General features: G+C 47.6%; 1 protein-coding gene across 3 annotated transcripts in view; it reads left to right on the top strand.

Moving 5' to 3' along the window:
• The window catches only part of LOC135245161 (attractin-like protein 1), a 194,026-nt gene that overhangs the window by 148,626 nt on the left and 23,979 nt on the right, over positions 1-21,421 (top strand). The window contains exons 28-29 of one of the 3 annotated variants that reach the window (XM_064318052.1): positions 943-1,056; positions 1,168-1,340. In XM_064318052.1, coding sequence (XP_064174122.1) covers positions 943-1,056; positions 1,168-1,221 — 168 coding nt within the window. In that variant the 3' untranslated portion in view covers positions 1,222-1,340. Of the gene's footprint in view, positions 1-942; positions 1,057-1,167; positions 1,341-13,984; positions 14,199-21,421 lie in introns of those variants that run through there. The other 2 variants (XM_064318053.1, XM_064318049.1) reach the window with 2 other exon arrangements.

A 21,421-nucleotide genomic window follows, 5' to 3' on the forward strand; every position in this document is an offset into this window, starting at 1 on the left:
CTCTGCAGTGAAGCCTGCTCACTTGGACTGAACCCCGCAGCACCCGAAGGCATGCAGCAGGTTCCAGATGGGTTGGGTTAGCTTTTGTTTCATGGGCTCAGCTAGGCTGAATTATTATTTGGCATTTCTACCTAAACTGTTAATTTACCATATATGTGTGTACTATGACATCATCTGCATGGCACCACTGCGGAAATAAGCTTGTTTGAGAAGATTGTGTATTTTAACCCAGAGGGGAACTGAATTTGTACTAAACTGACGAGACCACTTTCAAGCCAATGTTAGCATAAAACTTTTAAATATTAATGAGGGACAAGGTTAAACTAATGAGTGTGTGTTTACTCTTGAGTCATTGTAAGTTGCTTTTTACTGCCTAGTTTCTAGTTGTGGGAAAAAATGCCTTTTTGAGATGGATTTGTTAAATACAAGGACAGTGGATAGTGCTTAACCCTCGGTTTGTTTCACATCGCACATTGTGGTCCGTTTTGGAGAGACATGGCCCACTTCAGGCCTGGGTCGGGTGCATGTCAGACCCTTCCTCTGCAGTACTGGGGTTCAGAGAGGCGGGGGCAGTTACGCCTTATTCTCAGAAGCACCTGTGCGCTGTTCGCTGGCTCCGTACTGTCCCGGGGCCCCTGAGAGGGCCGGGCTCTCTGCCTCCAGCGCCCCGCTGTCTCTGGTTCCGGATGAAGGTCGCGGGCTGTCGGGTCCGACCCATCGTCCGCGCCGCGAGAGTTCAGCTCGATCAGAGCTCTGTGCGCTCTCTTGTGCTGACACTGCCTCTCTCTCTCTTTCTCTCTCTGTCTGTTTGTGTGTGTTTGTTTTCCTTGGTGCAGTCTGGAGAGCCTGTGATGATAAAGAGTGCAGAGGGCTTTGCACGGTTGCCATATCCTCATTAATGAAGCTCTCTCTCTCTCTCTCCTCTCTCTCCCTCTCCCACAGCAACTGATGAGGGAAAGACAGCAGATGGCGAGCCGTCCGTTCGCCTCTGTCGACGTGGCTCTGGAAGTGGGCGGAGACAAAGAGCAGACCGCGCCGCTGCGGAGCCCAGCAGAGGTGGGTACCAGCACGCCCGCGCCTCATTTATTTACTGTTTTCTGTTCTTGTTTTTTTTGTTTCTGCGTGTTTATATAAGCGGTCCAGTTTCCATGGCGATGTGGCACACAGGAAGGGGGCAGCAGCCTCACCTGCGGTGGGCGGTGCCCGCGTCCCCCGCAGTGAGCCGTCAGGCTGCTGACGGTGAGCCGCGGCGGGTAGGGCAGAGCCGGGCTGCTGTCCCGTTCCAACACCTGGACAGGTGCCTGCGATGGCAGGCGCTCATCGTTGTGCTTCCAGGACGACAACTCCCTCCCCCCCCCCAACTAACTCCCCACTCGCACCAGCAGTGAAGCCCACAGCTGGTATATGCGAGTTGAAATCGCCAGCTCTTATTAAAAAATGCTTTTATAGAGTTTTCAGCAATATTAACTTTCGCTCAGACTCTCTCGTCTGCCTGACCCACTGAGCATTCTCCTTGGAGAAAATCCTGTTTCATTCAGCTTCTCTTTGGAACAAGAGATTTATTTCCACCAGAGAAAATCTCTCCAACAGCTGTCATTGAGTTTAAAAGCCCTTCTTAGGAGTATTGAATCACGGAGGACAAAATCGTTTCTTTGAATGTGGTGTTGTGTTTTCTGGTTCAGTGATGTGTTGCTGTTTGGGGAGAGAGGTGTATAGTTGCGTGATGAAGGGCAGCACTCTGTGAAAATGAACACGAGTAGAAATATTAATATGAGCAGAGGAACGCCCGTGTGCTGAATTGCGATTGCATGTGAACCTGAGACTGTGTGCAGAAATATGCGGATGGCAGCGGGTAAAATGGTGAATCCATTCTGTTTTTGTCGGGCGATCTCTTCGCTGTCCATGACCAGCACTAACAATTTCACAGCATATGGTTGTTGGCATAATCATCTTTTTAACAAAAATATTCAAGTGAGCTGGATGTTATGTCTGGCTCTTGTTGCAGATGCAGTGTAATTATAGATGTGGTTGCAAATCCACTCTCTTGTTTGAAACTTTTCCTTGAGCTCTACTGTAAAGCAGTGGAAAAGGTTCATGGTATTATTGTGACTCAATAATAAGGAGAAACACTGAAGACCTTTATTTTTTGTCTATTGCTTGGCCCTTTAGCACATTTGTGTCTCTGTTAGAAGCCTTAAATCCGCACACCCAAACACGGCATTGTGTTTCCAGCTGTTTGAACGCAGAGAGAAGGCACCAGCTCTAGGAGGACGAGGATTTGGTTGTGTGTATTTATTATTCTGTACACTTTGTACTTTTATAAAGAAGCTGGCTACATGCTGTGCTTAATCTCTGCTTCTCCATCCTCAGTAAGTGACTGTGTGTGTGCGTGCGTGCGTGCGTGTATGTTTGTGTTTGTGATTTTGTGTGTGCTCCTGCATTTATTAGTGTGAATTGCTGTATAATTGCTCCTTCGTACTGTTCTTTTGTACAACCACATGGTTCTGTGCAGTTAAAATGCATCAGTACATCATGTAATAACCAGAATAGAGAAATATAGTCCCAGAGTACTATATGTGCGATATGCTTCTGAAAGATCGTAATTAATCTCAGATACTGCGGTTCCCTATTCCCCCTGTACTGAGGTGTCCCCTGGAAATGTGTCCCACATCGTTTCTCAGTGCCCTGTGTCACGCGGAAACGTCTCCCCTTTAATTTTTCTGTTCCCTGTGTACAGAGATGTTTCACATGGAAACCATTCCTCAGGAAACTGTCACTTTTAATGGCTTTTAATGGCTTCTCTGGGAGGAGTTTATGGAAGTCTTTCAGAGCCCCACTAGATCTCTTATTCAGTTTCAGTTTGTGAAGCTCGTCTCACGGCTGTTTCTTCTCTTTTCAAAATTTTTGAGTAAGAGATGAAGATGAAGAACGGTGAGGGAAAAGCATTTCTTTTCATAAAAGGTTAATTACACAACATCTGCTGCTCCTCCACGGACTCTGTTTAGCATAATTGCATAATAAATGACAGCATAATGACAGCATTGTTTATCTGTCACTTGTTAAGGAAGTGCACGGAGTCATCATCAAATTTCACGCACAGTTTGGGCAACAAGCGGGCGTTTTGGCTGGATAGTCTAGGGCAAATGCGTGTCTGCCAAATCCATTATGTCTGTGCCGGCTATTTCAAACTTTATTTTCTTGGTGAGGAAACTGATATTTGAAGTAATCTAAATGAAATCACATTTTATATACATAAACAGTATCACTGATTTGATTGTCTTTCACTCCAGGGGTGGAATTCTAGCCATGTTAAATCTAAGTCGCTTTGGTTAAAAGCGTCTGCTGAAGAAAGTAAGTGCTATACAAATTGAATTGAATGCAGTTGAATTAAATGCTAAATTTTAAATTGTATTTGCAAGTTAAATATTAAAGGTTATTGCCAGAACAGTGCAATAAAATAGCATTTAGAGTTGAGTTTAATATTTAGAGGTTTATCATGGGATTTAGTTTTTCTTTTTTTAAATGGAGTATATTAAAGTGATGGCCATGTTTTTATTCAAAGGTGCAGGTAAACTCAATGTTCTTTTGAGCTGGCAGCAGATTTCAGTTAGAATTACCTTCCTAATATCCTGATAGATCTGCACAAACTTCAAAGAGACTTATTGTGGCCTATGGAAGTCAAGTCTGTTTTATTTGCAACTGAAAATTGAAGAGATATGCATATCCACCGAAAAGGTGGAAATCATTTATAACAAACAAAAAGATGTTGGTAAGAGTTAACAGGGGAATCGGAATTTATTTATATAATCATTTAATCCCTGAAATATGTGCGCGAGGCAGGAATTAGATGTAAAACACGCTGAGTAGGCAGGAGTGGGTATGTGGTTGCTCATTTATAATTTACATGTTCTATACCACAGTAATATGGAAACAGTTCAGCACTGTAGTTTTAATCACACACCAGTAACAGTGGGGGGGGCGGCTGGGTTGCCTCTGTGGGTGTAGCTGGGTTTATTTTATGGGCGTGGCTAGACGTACCCAGTGGGTGTCGGCTTGCCTGGTTTAGCCTCGGGGTTGGGCGAGGTCAGCGATACAGAAGGCAGCCAGCCTGACGCGGAGGGTCTCTGCAGTGCGATTGGCAGGTGTGGACCTCAGGTGTGGCAAACCGGATCAGGGCGGTGACCGGGCGGGGCGTGGTCTCAGGGCAGAGGCCCCGAGAACGCCGCTTTCACTGCCGGCCCGAGATGCACGCGGGCGCAGGAGGAAAACTTCCTCAGCCGCCATCGCCGCCGTCTCCCAGGGACGCTGGAGACCAGCGCCGGAGGGCCGGCGGCCTGATTTGGAGTCGGTCCACATGCAGCGGCCCCGCGCCCGCTCCTATCGCTGTCACCCAGCTGTCAGCCCAGGACTGATGAGGCCGCGCGCGGAGCGCTGTCAGCGCCGGTCTCTGGCGGCCGCGCCGCTTAAAGCTCTTTAATTCTCCGCGAATATTGAGCCCAGCTGGAGCGCTCACCATTGTTTCAGCGCTCAATTATGGCGAGGTGATTTAAGGGTCGGGACGTGACCTTGCCACGCCGCCGCGGTCTCTGTGGAGACAGGGTCGCTCAAAAGAGAGAGTCTCACCTCCCCAAGATCATAGCAGTTTTTTCAGATTTTATTTATTTATTTATTTTATATACAAACACAAATACAAGTTCACCTTTACGTTTTCCTTTTGTTTGGCCTCTCTTCAGGAAAAGAATGAATGCTGGAGTGACTTTGAATTTGAAAGCCCTGTTAACTTAATCTGCCCCGTAAGTTAATTTGAGTTCAGCCCGCCCTGAGATTTGGGTGGGAGTTGGGACGGCAGAAAGGGTCCCCCTGTCCTTGATGTGTGCTCCGGTACTTTGATGAGCTCAGTAGCCTGGAGCCGCGGCTCTGTCTGAGAACTTCAGAGGTCCGGCGGTGCACCAGATCCAGCCCGCCGATGCCGCCGAATTCGCTCTGCTGTGTTAAAGAGGACAGACTGTGTTTACTGTGTGGTCAGGCAGTCCAATCTAGGAAGTGGCCTGGTCTGTGACTGCAGAGGACCAGCCTTTCTCTGATAGCACACCCAGGTTTAGCCCAGACTCCCTGCCTCTCTCAGATAACCCAGCGGCCAGGAAGGCTGTCCGCTTTTAAGGAAATGCAGCCGGGCAGAGCTGGGCCACCCAGCAGAAAGATATTCACGCCAGGTGCTCAAGCCCCTGCTAGCAGCGCTGTCAGATTATTGCGTTGGAACAGCCCCCCCCCCGCCCCACCCTTTCCAAGGCAGCGAGGGTCTGCTGGAGGCACAGCGGGTCCACAACCAAAGCCCCCACCGCAGAGCTCCCGGCAAACACTCCCCTCCGGTCCCGGCTGAATTGCTCTCGTCTGTGTTTTCATAATGCTATTTAAAGAAAGAAATGAATCAATTTCATATCTAATGTTTTAATGTCATGTATTTATTTTCCAATCTCCCGGATTTAATGCCCCTGCGAGGGCAATGAAGCTGTTGGCATGGAGATAAAGAATATTTATTACACCTGTAAGAAAACCTCGGGCTGATTGTGGATTATCAACACTCTCAACCCCCTCCTCACCCCAGCATCTTATCTGAGCACCGACCGAGCTAATGCACAGAAGAACAAACACGCACTCCTACGCAAATGCACACAGGCCCGGCACACAAACACACACACACACACACACACACACACGTACACATCATGCACACACTCATACACACACGCACATCATTTACATGCACCTACACACACATATACACACACACATCATGCACACACATGTAGACATGCACACATACGTACACACACGCACAAACTGTTGTGCGCATACTCCTACATGCACACAAACGCTATGTGCGCACACCTTCCTATACATGCATGCAAACACACTCACATGCACCGTGCATACACACACACATGCACATACATACATAGATTTCTGTGCTTTTAAACTGCAGTGAAATGTGCAGTACAACAGCAGATCTAGTGATGTGCCCTGTGCATTTGTAGACAAAGACATACTTTGCTGAATGATACAAATAATTGTGGTACACTTCCAATTAGAGCCTTATAAATATTGATAAGCTTCCGGTTATCACTGCGAGAGCAATGAGTCTCAAGCTGTTTGGGGTTTTCCCTTTGCCAGACCTGCTATCTGAAGTCAACTCAATCACAGACTGTGTACTTGGACCAACCTCCAAATATTAAAATCAGCAGTTGCCACTTATGTCCAAGTCAGACTGTGTTATGTCTACCAATGGTTTTGTTTTGTAATACAACTTCAACAATCAATGTGCAGGGCAGTTTGGTACATGGCTTAGTACAGTATGGATTATGATGCAGCGCAGTTTAGAGTGTTGCAAAGTGCAGTTTACAGTATTCCACAATGCAGTACTGCGTACAGCCCAATGCAGTACTGATTATGGTGCAGTGCAATGTGGAGTATGGTATAGTAAGAGAGTATAGTGCAGTGCAATTTACATTATTCCTCAATGCAGTACTGAGTACGGTGCAGTGCAATGTGGAGTATGGCGCAGCGTAGTTGAGAATATGGCGCAGCGTACAGTGCTTTATTGTGGAGTTTACTGCAGGGTGTTTTGACGAGCTCTGTCCTCAGCCAAACCCTAAAGGAGCTTAAAAATGACAGCCTGCTTCAGAGGGGCCATCAGCACCTGCCACCTCAGCTGTCAGAACTCAGTCTGGACCGCTCTCTCAAGTTTTTAAAATTTATTTATTTATTTATTTTGTTTTTAACGTTCATCGAGCGGGCGACTCCAGCTGAGCACACAGTGGCTGCGGAGGCTTGGAAGCGTAGCTCATCTCCGCGAGCGTCCAGTCGCACGTGTTACTCTTACATTTTTTAATGCCGTTACCGGCACATTTATTTCAGCAGGAAATGTTGGGCTCCCAGCAAAGCGAGTACTGACCTTTGATTAATGTGCGGTGCTTCTTTGGCTTATAAAGCCGAGGTGGGGGCTGGCAGAAAGCTGTAAAAGTCTGTATGAGAGCAGGATCGGCGCTCCATAACTCAGCCGCTAAGAAGCAAGAGATAAAAACCTCCAATTAAAGACTAAGAATCATCCGGGTTATACTCTTGGCCTGAGCCTTCCTTTGTAATGTTGTGTAATGAATCATTCGGTGCTGTAAGATCACATGTAAGTGTTATCACCAGTGTAGCCTCTCTCAAGCTATTGTCCGCTTACAGTTTCATACAAAGGTTGTCTATTTGCTATTTTGATTCTTGTGATTTTTTTCCCCCATGTGTATTCAGCACAGAGGTAGTGTTTGCACACCTGGTATTTGTAGTTCAAGATTTGTGCAGATGCAAAAAAAAAAAAAAAAAAAAATTATTTAGAACAATATATTTTTCTAAATAATTACTTTCTAGTCACTTTTTTAAATCCTAGTCTGTGGACTCTACCCTACGTCTGCATGAAGCTCTTAATGAACCTTCATGCCTGGGATTAGCTACATCTTTGTGCTGCTTTTACCTGGAGGATTTGGAAACCACGTGAAGCCTCCTGTTGAGGAAGCGGCTTATATTAAATCTTAATTAAGACGCTTATTTAAATGAGAAGAGTCGCGCAGTTTAAATGGCTTCTTTCCCTGGCCTGCGTGGCCGCCTTGCTCCCGCTCACTGAGCAAAGCCCCGCGCGGCTGCAGGTGCTGTCGGCTCTCAGGGGCTCTTTCCTGCCTCACAGAGCCCTGTGAGTGTGAGAGTCTGCAGAAGTGCTGAGCAGCGCAGTCGCTTTAATGTGTTTCCCCTGCTGTGCCTGTGCACAACAGCATCGCTGGCACTGCAGTGCAGAGCTCTCTCACACCGCCTCTTTTTCAGTACACACTGTCAGGTTTTCAAAGCTGTATTCATACAGAGTGATGCTTTGTGCAAGTATTGAGAATTCTCTCTGTGCTGCGATTCCTCTCCCTGCGCTGTGACTCCTCTCTCTGCATTCTGACTGCTCTGTGCTGTGACTCCTCTGTCTACTTTGCCCCCTCTATGTGCTGTGACTCCTCTGTCTGCGCTGTGACTCTACTCCCTGTGCTGTGACTTCTCTCCCTGCGTTGTGACTCCTCTCTCTGTGCAGAGACTCCTCTCTCTGTGCTGAGACTCCTCTCTCTGTGCTGAGACTCCTCTCTCTATGCTGTGACTCCTCTCTCGGTGCTGAGACTCCTCTCCCTGTGCTGAGACTCCTCTCCCTGTGCTGTGACTCCTCTCTCTGCATTCTGACTGCTCTGTGCTGTGACTCCTCTGTCTACTTTGCCCCCTCTATGTGCTGTGACTCCTCTGTCTGCGCTGTGACTCTACTCCCTGTGCTGTGACTTCTCTCCCTGCGTTGTGACTCCTCTCTCTGTGCAGAGACTCCTCTCTCTATGCTGTGACTCCTCTCTCTGTGCAGAGACTCCTCTCTCTATGCTGTGACTCCTCTCTCTGTGCAGAGACTCCTCTCTCTATGCTGTGACTCCTCTCTCTGTGCAGAGACTCCTCTCTCTGTGCTGAGACTCCTCTCTCTGTGCAGAGACTCCTCTCTCTCTGCTGTGACTCCTCTCTCTGTGCTGAGACTCCTCTCCCTGTGCTGTGACTCATGGTTGTGCTTGTGTGTGGGTTTTGAGGGTGGTGCTGATGACCCAGACAGCTGTTTGACGCTGGCAGATGTCAGGGTCTGATGTGCAGCTGGTTCACAGCATATGGATGTGCTCTGAGAGTTGAATGCGTGATGGATGAGTCTGTCAGAGGGACAGCTGAAGAATGACCCCTCCAGCGTTCTTTTGTGTACGCGCCGTGGCTCGCACTGCATCCTGGGATATTTTATCTCCAGTGTCGCTCTACACAAATCTTCAAAGGCTCGCTGTGGCGCGTTGCTTTTCCAATCAGAAAAACCAGCGCACGCGGTCCGTTATTGGCTGCTGGGACGGAGGGGTAAATTCCTGCGTGGTTTATATCAGTTTCCGTCTCCGAAGGCCGCGGTCGTTTATTAGAGCCTCCGGTTTAATCATCTCCTAAAGCCGCGCAGGACGCCGCGCGGCCGAGACACGCCTCATAAACCCGCGCTCGGGCGGTCTGAGCGTCCCCCGCCGCCTCCCGCGCAGACGCACATTAAGGGCGGAGCGGCGGACGCGCTGTTTTCCCGCCTTTAATTAATGTATGAGGGCATGATGGATCTGCCTCGCGCCGCCGTAAATCTGGGCCGCGCGGCAGACGGAGGTGAAAGCGACGCCCGGCGAAACGCGATACGCCGACGACGACGCGTCTCCGTCTCGCGGCGTTGCCTTGGATCGGAGCGGAGACGCGTGCGAGTACAAGGCTCTCTGAATAATTGAAGCCGCCCTGTTAATGGTGCGGGTGGAGAGGAGTCGATAGCTCATCTCCTTTTACTGATACCCTTTCCCAGGGGATGAGGGGCGGGGGCGGGCGGGCGGGTGGTGGGGGGGTGTCTGGTCGTGAACGTGGACGTGTGGGCAGTGGGGACAGGCAGGGGGAGTGACCTTCTTCCTTTGTGGGAACAGGGGTCAAGCCCCAGGGCAAGTAGGACATATTGCCTCTGTCATCATTCATGTTAAATACTTTCATCTCTGAATGAATGATATGTCATTATTTAATTATTCATTCATTGCTGTAGTGTGATGATGCATATGATAATCACAATGCCGTGTTTAACACCAAATTAAGTAATGGACCACGCAATAGGAGAAAACAAATATGAAAGAAAAGAAAGTAATTGTCACATTGAAGCCAAGATTTGTAAAATGAATACTCAAGGCTCTGGTCAAGCATTTCCCAGCAGCCCTTGCTCGCTCGATCAAAAGGAAGTGAATCCAGTTTTTACCGAAGGAGAATTTTTTTCACCAAAGAGAAACACATTTACATGCAAAATGCACAGGTGTTGATGCCTTCAGTGTCGAGCTTGAAAAAAAATGCAGTGTGATAAATGTTTTAGTGTGAGAATATTTTTGTTTTTTGAGGACACGGGGGAAAAAACTGCCAATTAGAAATGTAGCCATTCGTTGGTGTTTTGGAGTTTTGGATACTGTGAGGCTCAGAGAAACGAGCAGGCAGGGGACGCAGTGACATTTACTGACCTAAACCCTCCCCCCACCCCCTGGATTGGCTGAACAGAAAGCAGCCGTATTTTTTGAAGTTGAGCCTGTGTGAAGTCGTGTGAACTTTGGCACGCCCACATTAGGAGTGCAGCCCCTTTGCATGGCCCCCACCGATGGCCACAGTGCGATTCGGGACTGCGGCCTCTCATAGCCTCGGGTTGGGGGGGTGGATGGGTGGAGGGAGGGGGAGGGGAAGGGGGGCGCACTACAAAGGCTCCTTCATTGTGCATTCTGCGATGAAATTGCTTTTGAAGAATCTTCTGATAATGCGTAATTGTGGTGTTTTGACCATCTCCAGATCAAAAAGGGCCTGTGGAAAAATGAAGGAGTAAGAATGTGCAGACTTGTGCGTTTCTTTTCTTCCTGACATGGTCTCTGCTCGGTGGGGATGGGTGATGCTTCCAGCTGTTTGTGTCATCGAGCGTAGGTCACAAACATTACTGAACTTCCTGTTCCTGTGATAAACGAGAGAGAGGTCACCAAACCTGCAGCTCAGACCATTACCGCCCCAGTGGATCTGTGGCATTGTGCAGATCTGTGACTTCTTTACTTCCTTTTACTACCTGGTAAGCATTTAAAGTTTAGCCTGATGTATGTGATGTGAATGGATGTCGGCGAGTGCCCTGCATCACATCTGGGGCCAGATTTAACCGGAGGGAGCTTGGGGAAATCCTCGTTTTTAACATCCAGGCGTTTGCGAGTCTTAGAACTAGTGTATGGCCTCTTAAATCCCTCTTTGTGATCTCCTTGTAAGTCACCAGGTTTGACGGACTGATAAAACCATCTCCTCTACAGTGGAATGTGGATGATTTCTTATGGATGCTGTATGCGGGGAGATGTTTTACAAATACAAAGTATTCCCCTGAGGAACGACGCAAGAACTTTGCAGAGAAGGTAACACACACCTGTCAAGTCTGAAATCAGACTGCGTGAAAGATTGGAACCGAATAAGTTTTTTACACATTACCAACGGCCGCCCCCCATCCCCCATGTTTTTAAACAAATGGATTAACATGGAGTGATCAAAGGTATCGAAACCCTGCACTCACATTCTGGACCTAAATTCAGGCTTGAGTCCAATCCACTTCCATTGCTAAGTCATCTGTTACACTGACAGGGGCCATTGCTGTGCCACCATTAGGCTGAAAACAAAATTGAGCATTTTTCTTTTTTAAGAGTGCATTTTAATCAGAAATCAGAAAAGTTTTCGATTGTTTTCACACGGTTCAATAGAACCTTCATATAGTTTCTGACTGAAAAAAAAACATCCAGAATGGTTTTTCTTTTCTGTTTAGGTCCAAAGTATCAGGAGTTATCATATCAAACATTTCAAGTGTTGTTCTGCCTCAGGCAGGTGGAGAAAGGCTTCTGTTCAGACCAGAAACTAAGGGAACAGGGTTATCACTGTATCACTCTGACAGGGGAGGAAAATTACGCTAACTATTTACCGATCATGACTGTTCACCCTCACAATATGAGAGTGCAATATAGGGTCCAGTGTGTAAGCATTTGTACAGTGGAAAATGTTTTGTTATTTTGGCTCTGTGTTCCAGCACATTGGATTTGAAACAGAACAATGAATGCGAGGTTAAAGTGCTGACTGTCAGCTTTAATTTGAGGGTATTCATAATGGGTGATACATGTAGGAATATACATTGTACGCCCATTTTATGGGAGCAAAAGTAATGGGACAGTTAGTTGATCCGCTGTTTCTTGACCAGCTCTGTCTCTTTGCATCATTAGTTCCTGCACAAGAAAGCTCACAGAAGGTCTTGAGTTGATTCTAGTGGAATTTACAGTCTGAGCCTTTGGTTGTTGTCTTTCAACATGAGGACCAAATAAGTGTCAGTGCCAGTAAAACAGGCCATCATGAAGCTGCATGATAAAAACAGAATAAATCAAAACAGAATAAATCAATCAGAAACATAGCTGAAACCTTGCTTGTGTCAAAATCAACTGTTTAATACATTATTTGGGTGCAAGATGGGCTCTGGCGAGCTCAGTAATAGCAAACAAACTTGTCGACCCCGGAACACTACTGTAATGAATGACTGAAGCATACTTTCATTTTCAACCTAAGTTGTTGAACAGATCATGAACACTCAGCAGGATGTAGGCATAGATGCGGCCAGGTTAGAGTTTGCTAAAAAGAAAGGAATTGCTCATATTCCAAAGCATCCTCCCCCCTCATTTTGGGCATGTATGACTGGGTCACTTGTCTTCACCGATGATGTGACTGGATGGCTGTCTACAGAAACATCTTATCTGCTCAGATGCAAAAAAATGCCTCAAAACCCATTGGATGGCGCTTCACCATGCGGTAGGACAATGAGCCCAGACATACTGCTTAAGCACCAACCAGTTTTTCACAGCCAAACAGTGGAATCTTCTTGACTGGCCAAAGATCCACACAACCTGAACCCAATTGAATGGGCTTCACTTGCTGTTGACTAGACTGAAGACCAAACACTCCAAAAACAAACTGGAGCCGACGTTGGCTGCAGTGCAGGCCTGGCAGAACATCACCATGGAAGATGTCCTGCTCTGTAAAGCATCTTTTTGACAGTTCTCTGTAAAAAGCACTTTACAAATACAATTGATTTGGATTTGATTTAATACCCAGCATCTGATGATGGGTATTAAATGGGTCTATGGGTCACATATATAGCATTCTTGAAGGGGCCTTCCCTGAACTGCTGGGGAATCACAAAATTGTCTAGACTGTGATAGTGTGCTATGGCGTTAAGATCTGCCTTCACTGGAACTAAGGGGCCGAGCCCAAACCATGAAAAAACAGCCCCATCCCAAGGGGTGTCCAGATACTTTTGGTCGTATTGTGTGTGCATGCGTGCGCGTGTGTGTATGTATGTGTATATGTATGTGTGCATACATATATATATATCTATGTTCTCATATTGTGAAGGTGAACTGTCTTGATTGGCTTTTGAGAAAATGATCCCATCAAAGGTGCTGTATGTGTCTGTGGTCTTATTACTGTTTTTGCAGATAAGGCTAGAAAAGTAATTGGATTTTGCAGCTATATTGTATTTCAGCATGCAGTCTCTCACAATGCTGTAATGAGCATGTAGGCCAGAGGCTTTGTGTTTCATTTCATTTCTCAGACTAATTTGCCAGTCTTTTTCATTTGACCTGTGGAGTCGAGTGTAGGGCCTCTGTAGCACTACTGTGGGGTCATGTGTGTGCACTGTGCAGTTCATATGCTGTCTTTTGTGTGTCTGTCATCTCTACTGTACTCTTTGACTTTTCAAACTGTCGACTTTTGATCCCTGAGTTTAGCTTCAGATTTCACTTAGCCTAGCCTGCTTCAGCCCAATACAGCCCAAGTACAGCCTGCTTCAGCCCAGTACAGCCCAGTACAGCCCAAGTACAGCCTGCTTCAGCCCAGTACAGCCCTGTTAAAGCCTGCTTCAGCCCAGTACAGCCCAAGTACAGCCTGCTTCAGCCCTGCACAGCCCAATTACAGCTTTCTTCAGCCCAGTACAGCTCAATTATAGCCTGCTTCAGTCCTTTTCAGCTCAACTCGGGTCGTCTTTTGGCTCGAAATTTGGCAGGACGAAACGGGAAAGAGAGAGAAAAAGAAAGCGGGCGATTGATCGAGCCTCCATCTCGATGCCAGCGCAGGATGCTGACAGAATCACATTTCACAAGATTGCTTATGAGACGTAATTGAAAACTGTCAGATTCTGAAAGGCGGCGAAGCCGGCGTTGGGCGGCAGGTGTAATTTCTGCGAGGATAAATCAGAGCGCCGTGCCTGCGTCTGGGCGCGCGCGGTACGGAGGAGCCGGGCCGGCTGCCGCCTCCCTGCTTTCAGTGCAGTGTGTAATCGGTTTGTTTACAGCTTGCAGATGTCTTCTGGAACGTGTAATCACCAAACCTCTGCTGGATCTGCAGGCCAGTGAGCAATTTGCAGAGGGAAACGGTGTTGCTCTTCCCAGTTTGTGCGAGAGCTGCCCGCGGTTGGTGCTGTTAAGTTCCTCTCTCCGCTTCTCTGTGAAAAGGGGGATTTGACTCAGTCCTTGTGTTTGTCATTAAATGTATACGTTTTTCCATAAGGACTCTCTTTTTTTCAATGTTTTGCTTCTTTTAGGTTCTCTTTTCGCTTCTAATCAATATCTCTCCCTTCATGAAAATCGATAGCGAATTTGAAGCAAACCATTTTGGAGATGACGGGGTGTGTAACATCCTGCGCGTGGGGTCCATTCTTTATCTCCTCAACATTTGTACAAATCACAGTAGCAGAGAGTGCATTAATCTTTACCCGTGAAAGCACAGAATAAGGAAAATATACACTCCACTGCTTGAAGTAAAAAGGTTTGCTTCCATAAAGCATTAGAGAGATGATTAATGTATTGTCATGGATGAGAGGGGAATATGCCTGCCTTTTGGTTTGGTAATAGTATTCACTCTACAGTGTGCAGATTAAAATGGATATTCAGTGAGACCCTGTCTGTCGGATAGACGTGGTTTTTATCTGCTCCCGGGCTAATGATTACAGTCTGTGCAGGAGGCTACCAGGCTAATGACAGCATCTGCGCAGACGACGTCCAGGCTGTCTGTTGGTGTGTCTAATGACTGCATCTGCGCAGACAATGTATGGGCTGTTTATTGGTGTGTCTGATGACTGCATCTGCACAGACAATGTACAGGCTGTCTGTTGCCGTGTCTGTTGACTGTGTCTGTATCCAGTGAAGGAGTGTATGATAGAAACACTGAGTCCATTACAGCCAGGGAAGGAAATGACATTGTGGCACTTTGTCATTGATGCAGCATGTCATTTTCGTCCTGGTCGTTGAGAACACTGACCGTAGTGCAACAAGTGAAGAGAGTGTGTGTGCTGTGTGTGGTGTGCGTAGAGGTGTGTGTGTGTGTGTGTGTGGTATGACGTGTGTGCACAGAAAGTGGTGATGTGTGGACGATGTGTGACAGAGAGTGTGTGTGTATGTGTGAAGATGACAGAGGTCAGAACAGAGGTGTGTGTGTGTGTGTGTGTGTGTACTGCGTGTGTGTGCTGATGGGTTGTGTGTGTGAAGTGTGTGCCAGTGAGTGTGTGTTGTGTGTGTGTTGTGTGTGAGGAGCTGTGGATGTGTCAGTAGGGTGTGTGTGTGTGTGTGTGTGTGTGTGAGACTGGCTGTAAGTGCAGAGAGAGAGAAAGAGAGAGAGTGTATGGAGAGAGCTGACAGGCATTCAGTGAATGTGCCAAATCTCTCAGATTGAACATGAAGGGGGGTGAATGAGCAGCCTTCACAGATGCAGCGGAATGTGCTCTCTGTGGTTTATGTCTTATTGCTTTGTCATGACCGAAATTGAACAGGTGTATATGAAATGAGCATCGTAAGTAAAGGTTCTGAAAAAAATGCCTTTGATCTGAAGTTTGCAGTAACTTTGCCAGAGTGATGTGACTGCAGTTAAATCAGCTTTTGGAATAAAATGTTTGGCAGTCATGCCTGGAGTACGCCTACAGACTAAAATTAGTAAGACGGTGAAAGGGTAAAGCACACAAAGCATAAACCTGATGGGGAAAACAGCAGTCACTTTTAAACATTTGTGTGAAGGCTTGTGAGGAAGGGCAGTTTCTTAGTGCAGTAGTTTTGTAAATGAAATTCACTTGCACGCCATGTGGATGGCAAAGTCAGTCACGCACAGTCTCTGTCTTGTGTTGAGATTTTTAATGAGCTGAAATGTTCATGTTGGTGTCAGATTACTGTGGCTAATAAGGCACTCCAATGACAACACGACAGTGCGTCTTAGAGAATGACTTGCATACACACAGTCTGAAAACTGAAAAGCTTCTTGGTCTGGTAACTGTTAAGGCACTCATCTAGTGAATGGATGGGCTTTATGGTCTGGTGTCTGTTAAGGCATTGTTCTAGTGAATGAATGGGCTTTATGGTCTGGTATCTGTTAAAGCACTGTTCTAGTGAATGGATGGGCTCCATGGTCTGGTATCCGTTAAGACCCTGTTCTAGTGAATGGTGAGCTCCTTGGTCTGGTATTTGTTGTAGCACTGTTCTAGTGAATGGTGAGCTCCTTGGTCTGGTATTTGTTGTAGCACTGTTCTAGTGAATGGTGGGCTCCATGGTCTGGTATTGAATCCGGACTGTGCCAGTGCTGACTGCAGCCAGCAGCCCCACAGGATGACGCACTTTTGGCTCTGGCATCGCCCATGGATGCGAGGGTTTCAGTCAGCTGCGATGACATCATCTCGCACACCAGTGACCTCTGCTGGTTGATTAGATTTTTTTTATTTAGTGCATATTCACATATACCGACCCCTCTTCCCAAACACATTCACCTGAATACTCCTGGCTTATTACCGGTACAAAAGCCTAAAAAATGCACACAGAGGACCACAAGTTAAAAGTGGGCTTTAAAATGTAATGTACACAACTCATTAGTGTAGGTCTGTCATTGATATGTGTATCCCCAGAACAGTTACTCCAGGGCAAGTGCAATTCCGCCTGTACCTCAGAGTAGTCTTCTTTGGTAGTCTTCTTTGCATCTTGCAGTGGAGACCTTGGGATCCTCTTCAGATTAGAGTAGTTATCTGCCTGCCCTGTTCAGACGAACGGCGCGCTGTCCTCCCTGTGATGGCGGAGGCCGGCCGTGTCCGCGCAGAGCCCGTCTCCTGCTTTACAGCCCTCGCGGGTGCGCGGGATCGTGCGGGATTGACCTCCGCGGAGCTCGCCCGCGGCTATCGCCTTAACGGCCACAGATGAGCACAGCACGCGATCTGCGCTCAAATTAACTCCTCTGCCGTTCAGAAAGTGGGAAAAAATAAGCAGGACCTCTGAAGGGATGTGTTTTAATGATGTCGATTACTGTTGGGGAAAGGAAGCAACACTGACACCTCTCATGAGGTCCCCAATGCAATTCAGTCAGCGCGCTCTGTCTCTTTTTCTCTCCCCTTCTCTCTCTTCATCCCTTTATCTCTGCATTTCTCCATCATTGAGCTGTTGTGTGCTGCTGTGACCGTACAGCTGAAAGCTGTGGTGTATAGCAGACGTATCGCTGGGCCTGGGCTGGGTGCCTCAGAGATGGTTGCTTCCCGTTTTGGGCTGAGATGGGTGCGCTACATGAGAACTGTGGTGGGCAGGTGGGAAGAGGCTCTGACTCGGGACAGACTCTTCATGGAGGGCTAGGTTGGAGTTACTCGAGAATGGTAGACCTGCATGGAGAGCTCTGTGTAAAACACCATTGACCAAAAAAGTTGGTGATTTACAGTGTAGGGTCTTGCATGGGCAGTGTTGCTAAAGGCGTGACTGTCTTAAACCATGATATGAGTTCTGAGTGTCCATTTTGTAATCAAAGGGAAACTTTTCAGCTTTGTTCTGGGAAGGAGAGACTTCTGTTCCCAACACCGCTGGGGAGGGAGAGAGGTGTTGTAATGTCTATAGAATGATAAGTTGAAAAGAGAGAGTAAGAGAAAGGGACTGGCTCTCTCTTCTCTCTCTCCCCCATTCCCTCATTCCATCTCCCCCCCCCCCTCCCCCTCCATCCCTCCTTCCCTCCCTCCAGCGCTCTCCATTTCTCTCACTCCCGGTTTCTCAGATTGCCTCTTGGAGAAAAGCATAAATAATGTGTCTCTGTGGAGGCCCTGCACACTGTCACTGGGAGCACAGCTCTGAATTAGCTTCAATCTGAGCTGCTGACCCTGTGGCCACTCCACCCCCCACCCCCAAACAGCCCCCTCCCCACACACACACACACACATGCACATAATCACACACACGCAAGCACTCACGCACACACACAACCAAGCATTCACACGCACATATGCAAACACACACATGCCCACACGCACACACATAGACACATACCCACACACCCGTGCCCACACACACACACACACACACACACACACACACACACACACACACACACACACACCTGTCGTCTTGGTCTCCCCTGAAGCCCAGCGCAACAACAGAGAGAAAGAATTTAATTTATTTAAATGTGCTGACACGATATTTAGAGCCACTTATTAGACCATTTTCTTTCAGCTTTACTGAACTCCAGTAAATGGGTCAGATAAAAGGAGCTCAAACACACAGCAGGAATTACAATTAAAATGCCTGTATTCTGTGGCTCCCTCAGTGGAGAGCAGAAGCGATGTGAATGCACAGAGGTGTGTGAGCCCGCCTGCAGTGTGCTCAGACTGACACCTGTTTATAGCACAGGTGCTGTGCCTCCTCGAACAGGGGAACACGATTTGTGTGCGTGTGTGTGTGCACTTGTGCGTGCATGTGTGTGTGTGTGTCTGTGTCTGCCTTTGTTTGCATGTGCGCGCGCGTGTGTGTGCGCGCGCGTTTGCTTGTGTGCGTGTGTGCATGCGCGCGTGTGTGTGTGTGTCTGCATGTGTGTGCATGTGCATGTGTTTGTGTATGTGTCTGCTGTTGCATGTGCGCTGTGTGTGTGTGTGTGCTGTGCTTGTGTGCGTGTGTATGCGGCTGTGTGTGTGTGTATGCGTGTGTGTGTGTGTGTGTGTGTGCTGTGGTGTGTGTGTTGCTGTGTGTGTGTGTGTGTGTATGTCGTGTGTATGCTGTGTGTGTGCTGTGTGTGTGTGTGTGTTGTGTGATGCGTGTGTGTGTATGGTGTGTGTGTGTGTGTGTGTGTGTGTGTGTGTGGCGATGTGTGTGTGTGGTGTGTTGTGTGTGGTGTGTGTGCGTGTGTGTGTGTGTATGTGTGTGTGTGTGTGTATGTGTGTGTATGTGTGTGTGTGTGTGTGTGTGTGTATGCGTGTGTGTGTGTGTACATGTGCATGTACGCAGTGTGCACACATCTACTCCCAATCCACTGCAGTCCCTGGTCCAGGAAGGTGGGAATGCAGCAGTGATTTTGTTGGTCTCTGACTTTGTACCCCAGACCTGGCTTCCAGCTTGCTGGGCGATTCGCTGTGTGCAGGGGTAGTAGATCTGGGTTCAGTGGTGGTGTGTCCTGTGTCGGATGATCTGGTTAGTGGGTGTGTCTCGTGGCGGGTGTAATCTGGGTTCAGTGGCGTGTGTTCTCGTGTGCGGTAGTATCGTCATGTGTGTCTTGTAGCGGTGCAGGGGTGGTATGGTTACTGTGGTCATCCTGTAGCGTGCGGCGCGTCCCCCCCCCTCGCCGTTCAGCCAGGCGTGAGATTTATGGCCTGCTAATTCCCAGGCCTTTGCTTGTCTGCTGCTTGATGTATAATTGTTTGCTTCTAATGGGCACTTGAAAAGGCCGACTGAACGCGGTGTCAAAGGTCTGGCCTGCACGCCTCCCCTCTCCTTAACTGTCACTTCATATTTAAAAGCCCTTCTCTCGCCACCCTGCTGTGATTTATGAGCACGCTGTTTACCAGTGTAATATTAACACAGGCCCAGTCAGACGGCTCCTAAAACAGGAGACCACCAGCCGCACGTTAGCTTTCTGCCCCGCGCCGCTTAACAAGGGATTAAGTGCCATTCAACTCGGCTACTGGCTCAGGAAAAAAACATTATTAACGTTAAAAAAGGACACTTAAAAAAAAAAAAAAAAAAACGTGTGCCACTGCTTGTTCACCTCTCTGTCTTGCCTGTCTGTTAGACTGAGAGCCGAAAATGTACACTAAATATGCTTTAGCCCAGTGTGGAAAAAGTTCATTTCATGTAAAATGTGGAAAGATGGATTCATTATTTTTCACCACCCCTTGCTTTTAAAGGCAGATTTCCTGTGATGGATCTGGCCCTGTTGAGTTCATGGTGGTTGGGGATGCATTGCTGTGTATTCTGAGAAGAGGTTTGGAATACCCTATTGATTGACAGGTCTGAGACAGGACAGGCATCTCGCTGGATGAGCTGCCATTGTGGTTCAACAGGGCACAGGCACTGTCCTCAGACACAGCTCTGATATCTGAAGTGGGTCTATATACAATAACTTCCCCTCTCTATCTCTCTATCTCTCTCTTATGCTCACTTTCTCTTTCCCTCTCTCTCTCGCTCTCACTCACACACACACACACACTCGCGCGCACACACACAAACACATACCCACACCCGCACAGTGCATTTATCTTGTACTTATACGTTATAGTGTCAGATGCGGACTGCTTTTATCTAAAATTGCTTTAACATTTGTTCTCTCTCTCATTTATCATGTTTGTTTTGCTCATTAGTTATATTTGTGAGGATCAATACAACCTTCATCTCCCTTTTCCAGAAAAACACCCACAGAAAATGATTATATGTGGTCCGCAGGTGCGTGCGTGCGTGCATGCGTCTGCGTGATGCTTGTCGTACTGCGTGGTCATCGGTGATGTTTCTTGCAGATAGTGTTTCTTGAGGATGTTCTTGAGTGTTGCATTTGCGTTACTCTCTGAAGCGTTGTCTTTGCTTTACACTATGTTCTGAAGTGCTGCGTGTGCATTAATCATTGATCTGTTCTGTTGCTCTTAGGTTTGAGGTTTTACCTTTGGTGCTGGTGTGTTATAATGTACACAGTTAATGCGTGTTATTCTGTGTTCTGAAGTACACAGTGTGTTTCTGGTGCTTTGTTCTCAGAGCTTCCAAGGTGCGTTCTGGAGTGCAGTTAGTCATGGAAGCAGGTATGACATCGATGCAGGAATGTCTAAAAGGCTTTAAACAGGGCCAATCGTCCCCCCCGCTCCCCCGCCCGAGAGACAATTTAGCCGTCACTTTGAAACACGTTTAAGAGCTTCGGCAACAGCCACTTTGCTTCTCAAAGGGACAGCTATGGCTCAAATAACGCTGCAGCCCGTTAGCGCTGCTGAAAGACGGGCCCTGAGAGCAGCGTCTGTCACAGGAAGCGCCGTTTAAGAGCCTCTGCTCCGCCGCCGACGGGAAGAGAGCCGCCAACGTTGTTCCAAAGCGTCAAAGGCAGGCCTCCGCTCCGCAAAACACAAACTTTTACTGAGAGGTGAGGCTCCACCTCTGACCCTCCGTCTGGCTACGGCTCTCAAAAAGTTTTGTATTTAACGCACAGCTGCATTAGTTCAGCAGAAAAACATTTTCCCTGTAGCGAATGCGGAGAAAATCACTGGATTTACGTAGAAACCGTGGCGGTGATGCTTTTTGCACGGTGGTAGTTTTTTCAAACCCCGTGTTGTTCTGATACAGCACTGTGTTTCAGTAAACAGAAGGTAGGAATCCTGTGTCTGCCTTGGTCCGTGCACCTCTGACTGCTTCTCGCTGCTCTTTCTCCGATCGTGTTTCTTTCGTGTTGTGGTCTAGTCAGGTGTCTGCGTGGAGACTGCTGGGAAAGCAGCAGAGGAGTTCTTTGCGGCATCGCCCGCCCGTCAACAGGTAGCCCCGCC

The sequence above is a fragment of the Anguilla rostrata genome, chromosome 18, assembly GCF_018555375.3.
Source record: "Anguilla rostrata isolate EN2019 chromosome 18, ASM1855537v3, whole genome shotgun sequence".
Classification (NCBI taxonomy): Eukaryota; Metazoa; Chordata; class Actinopteri; order Anguilliformes; family Anguillidae; genus Anguilla; species Anguilla rostrata.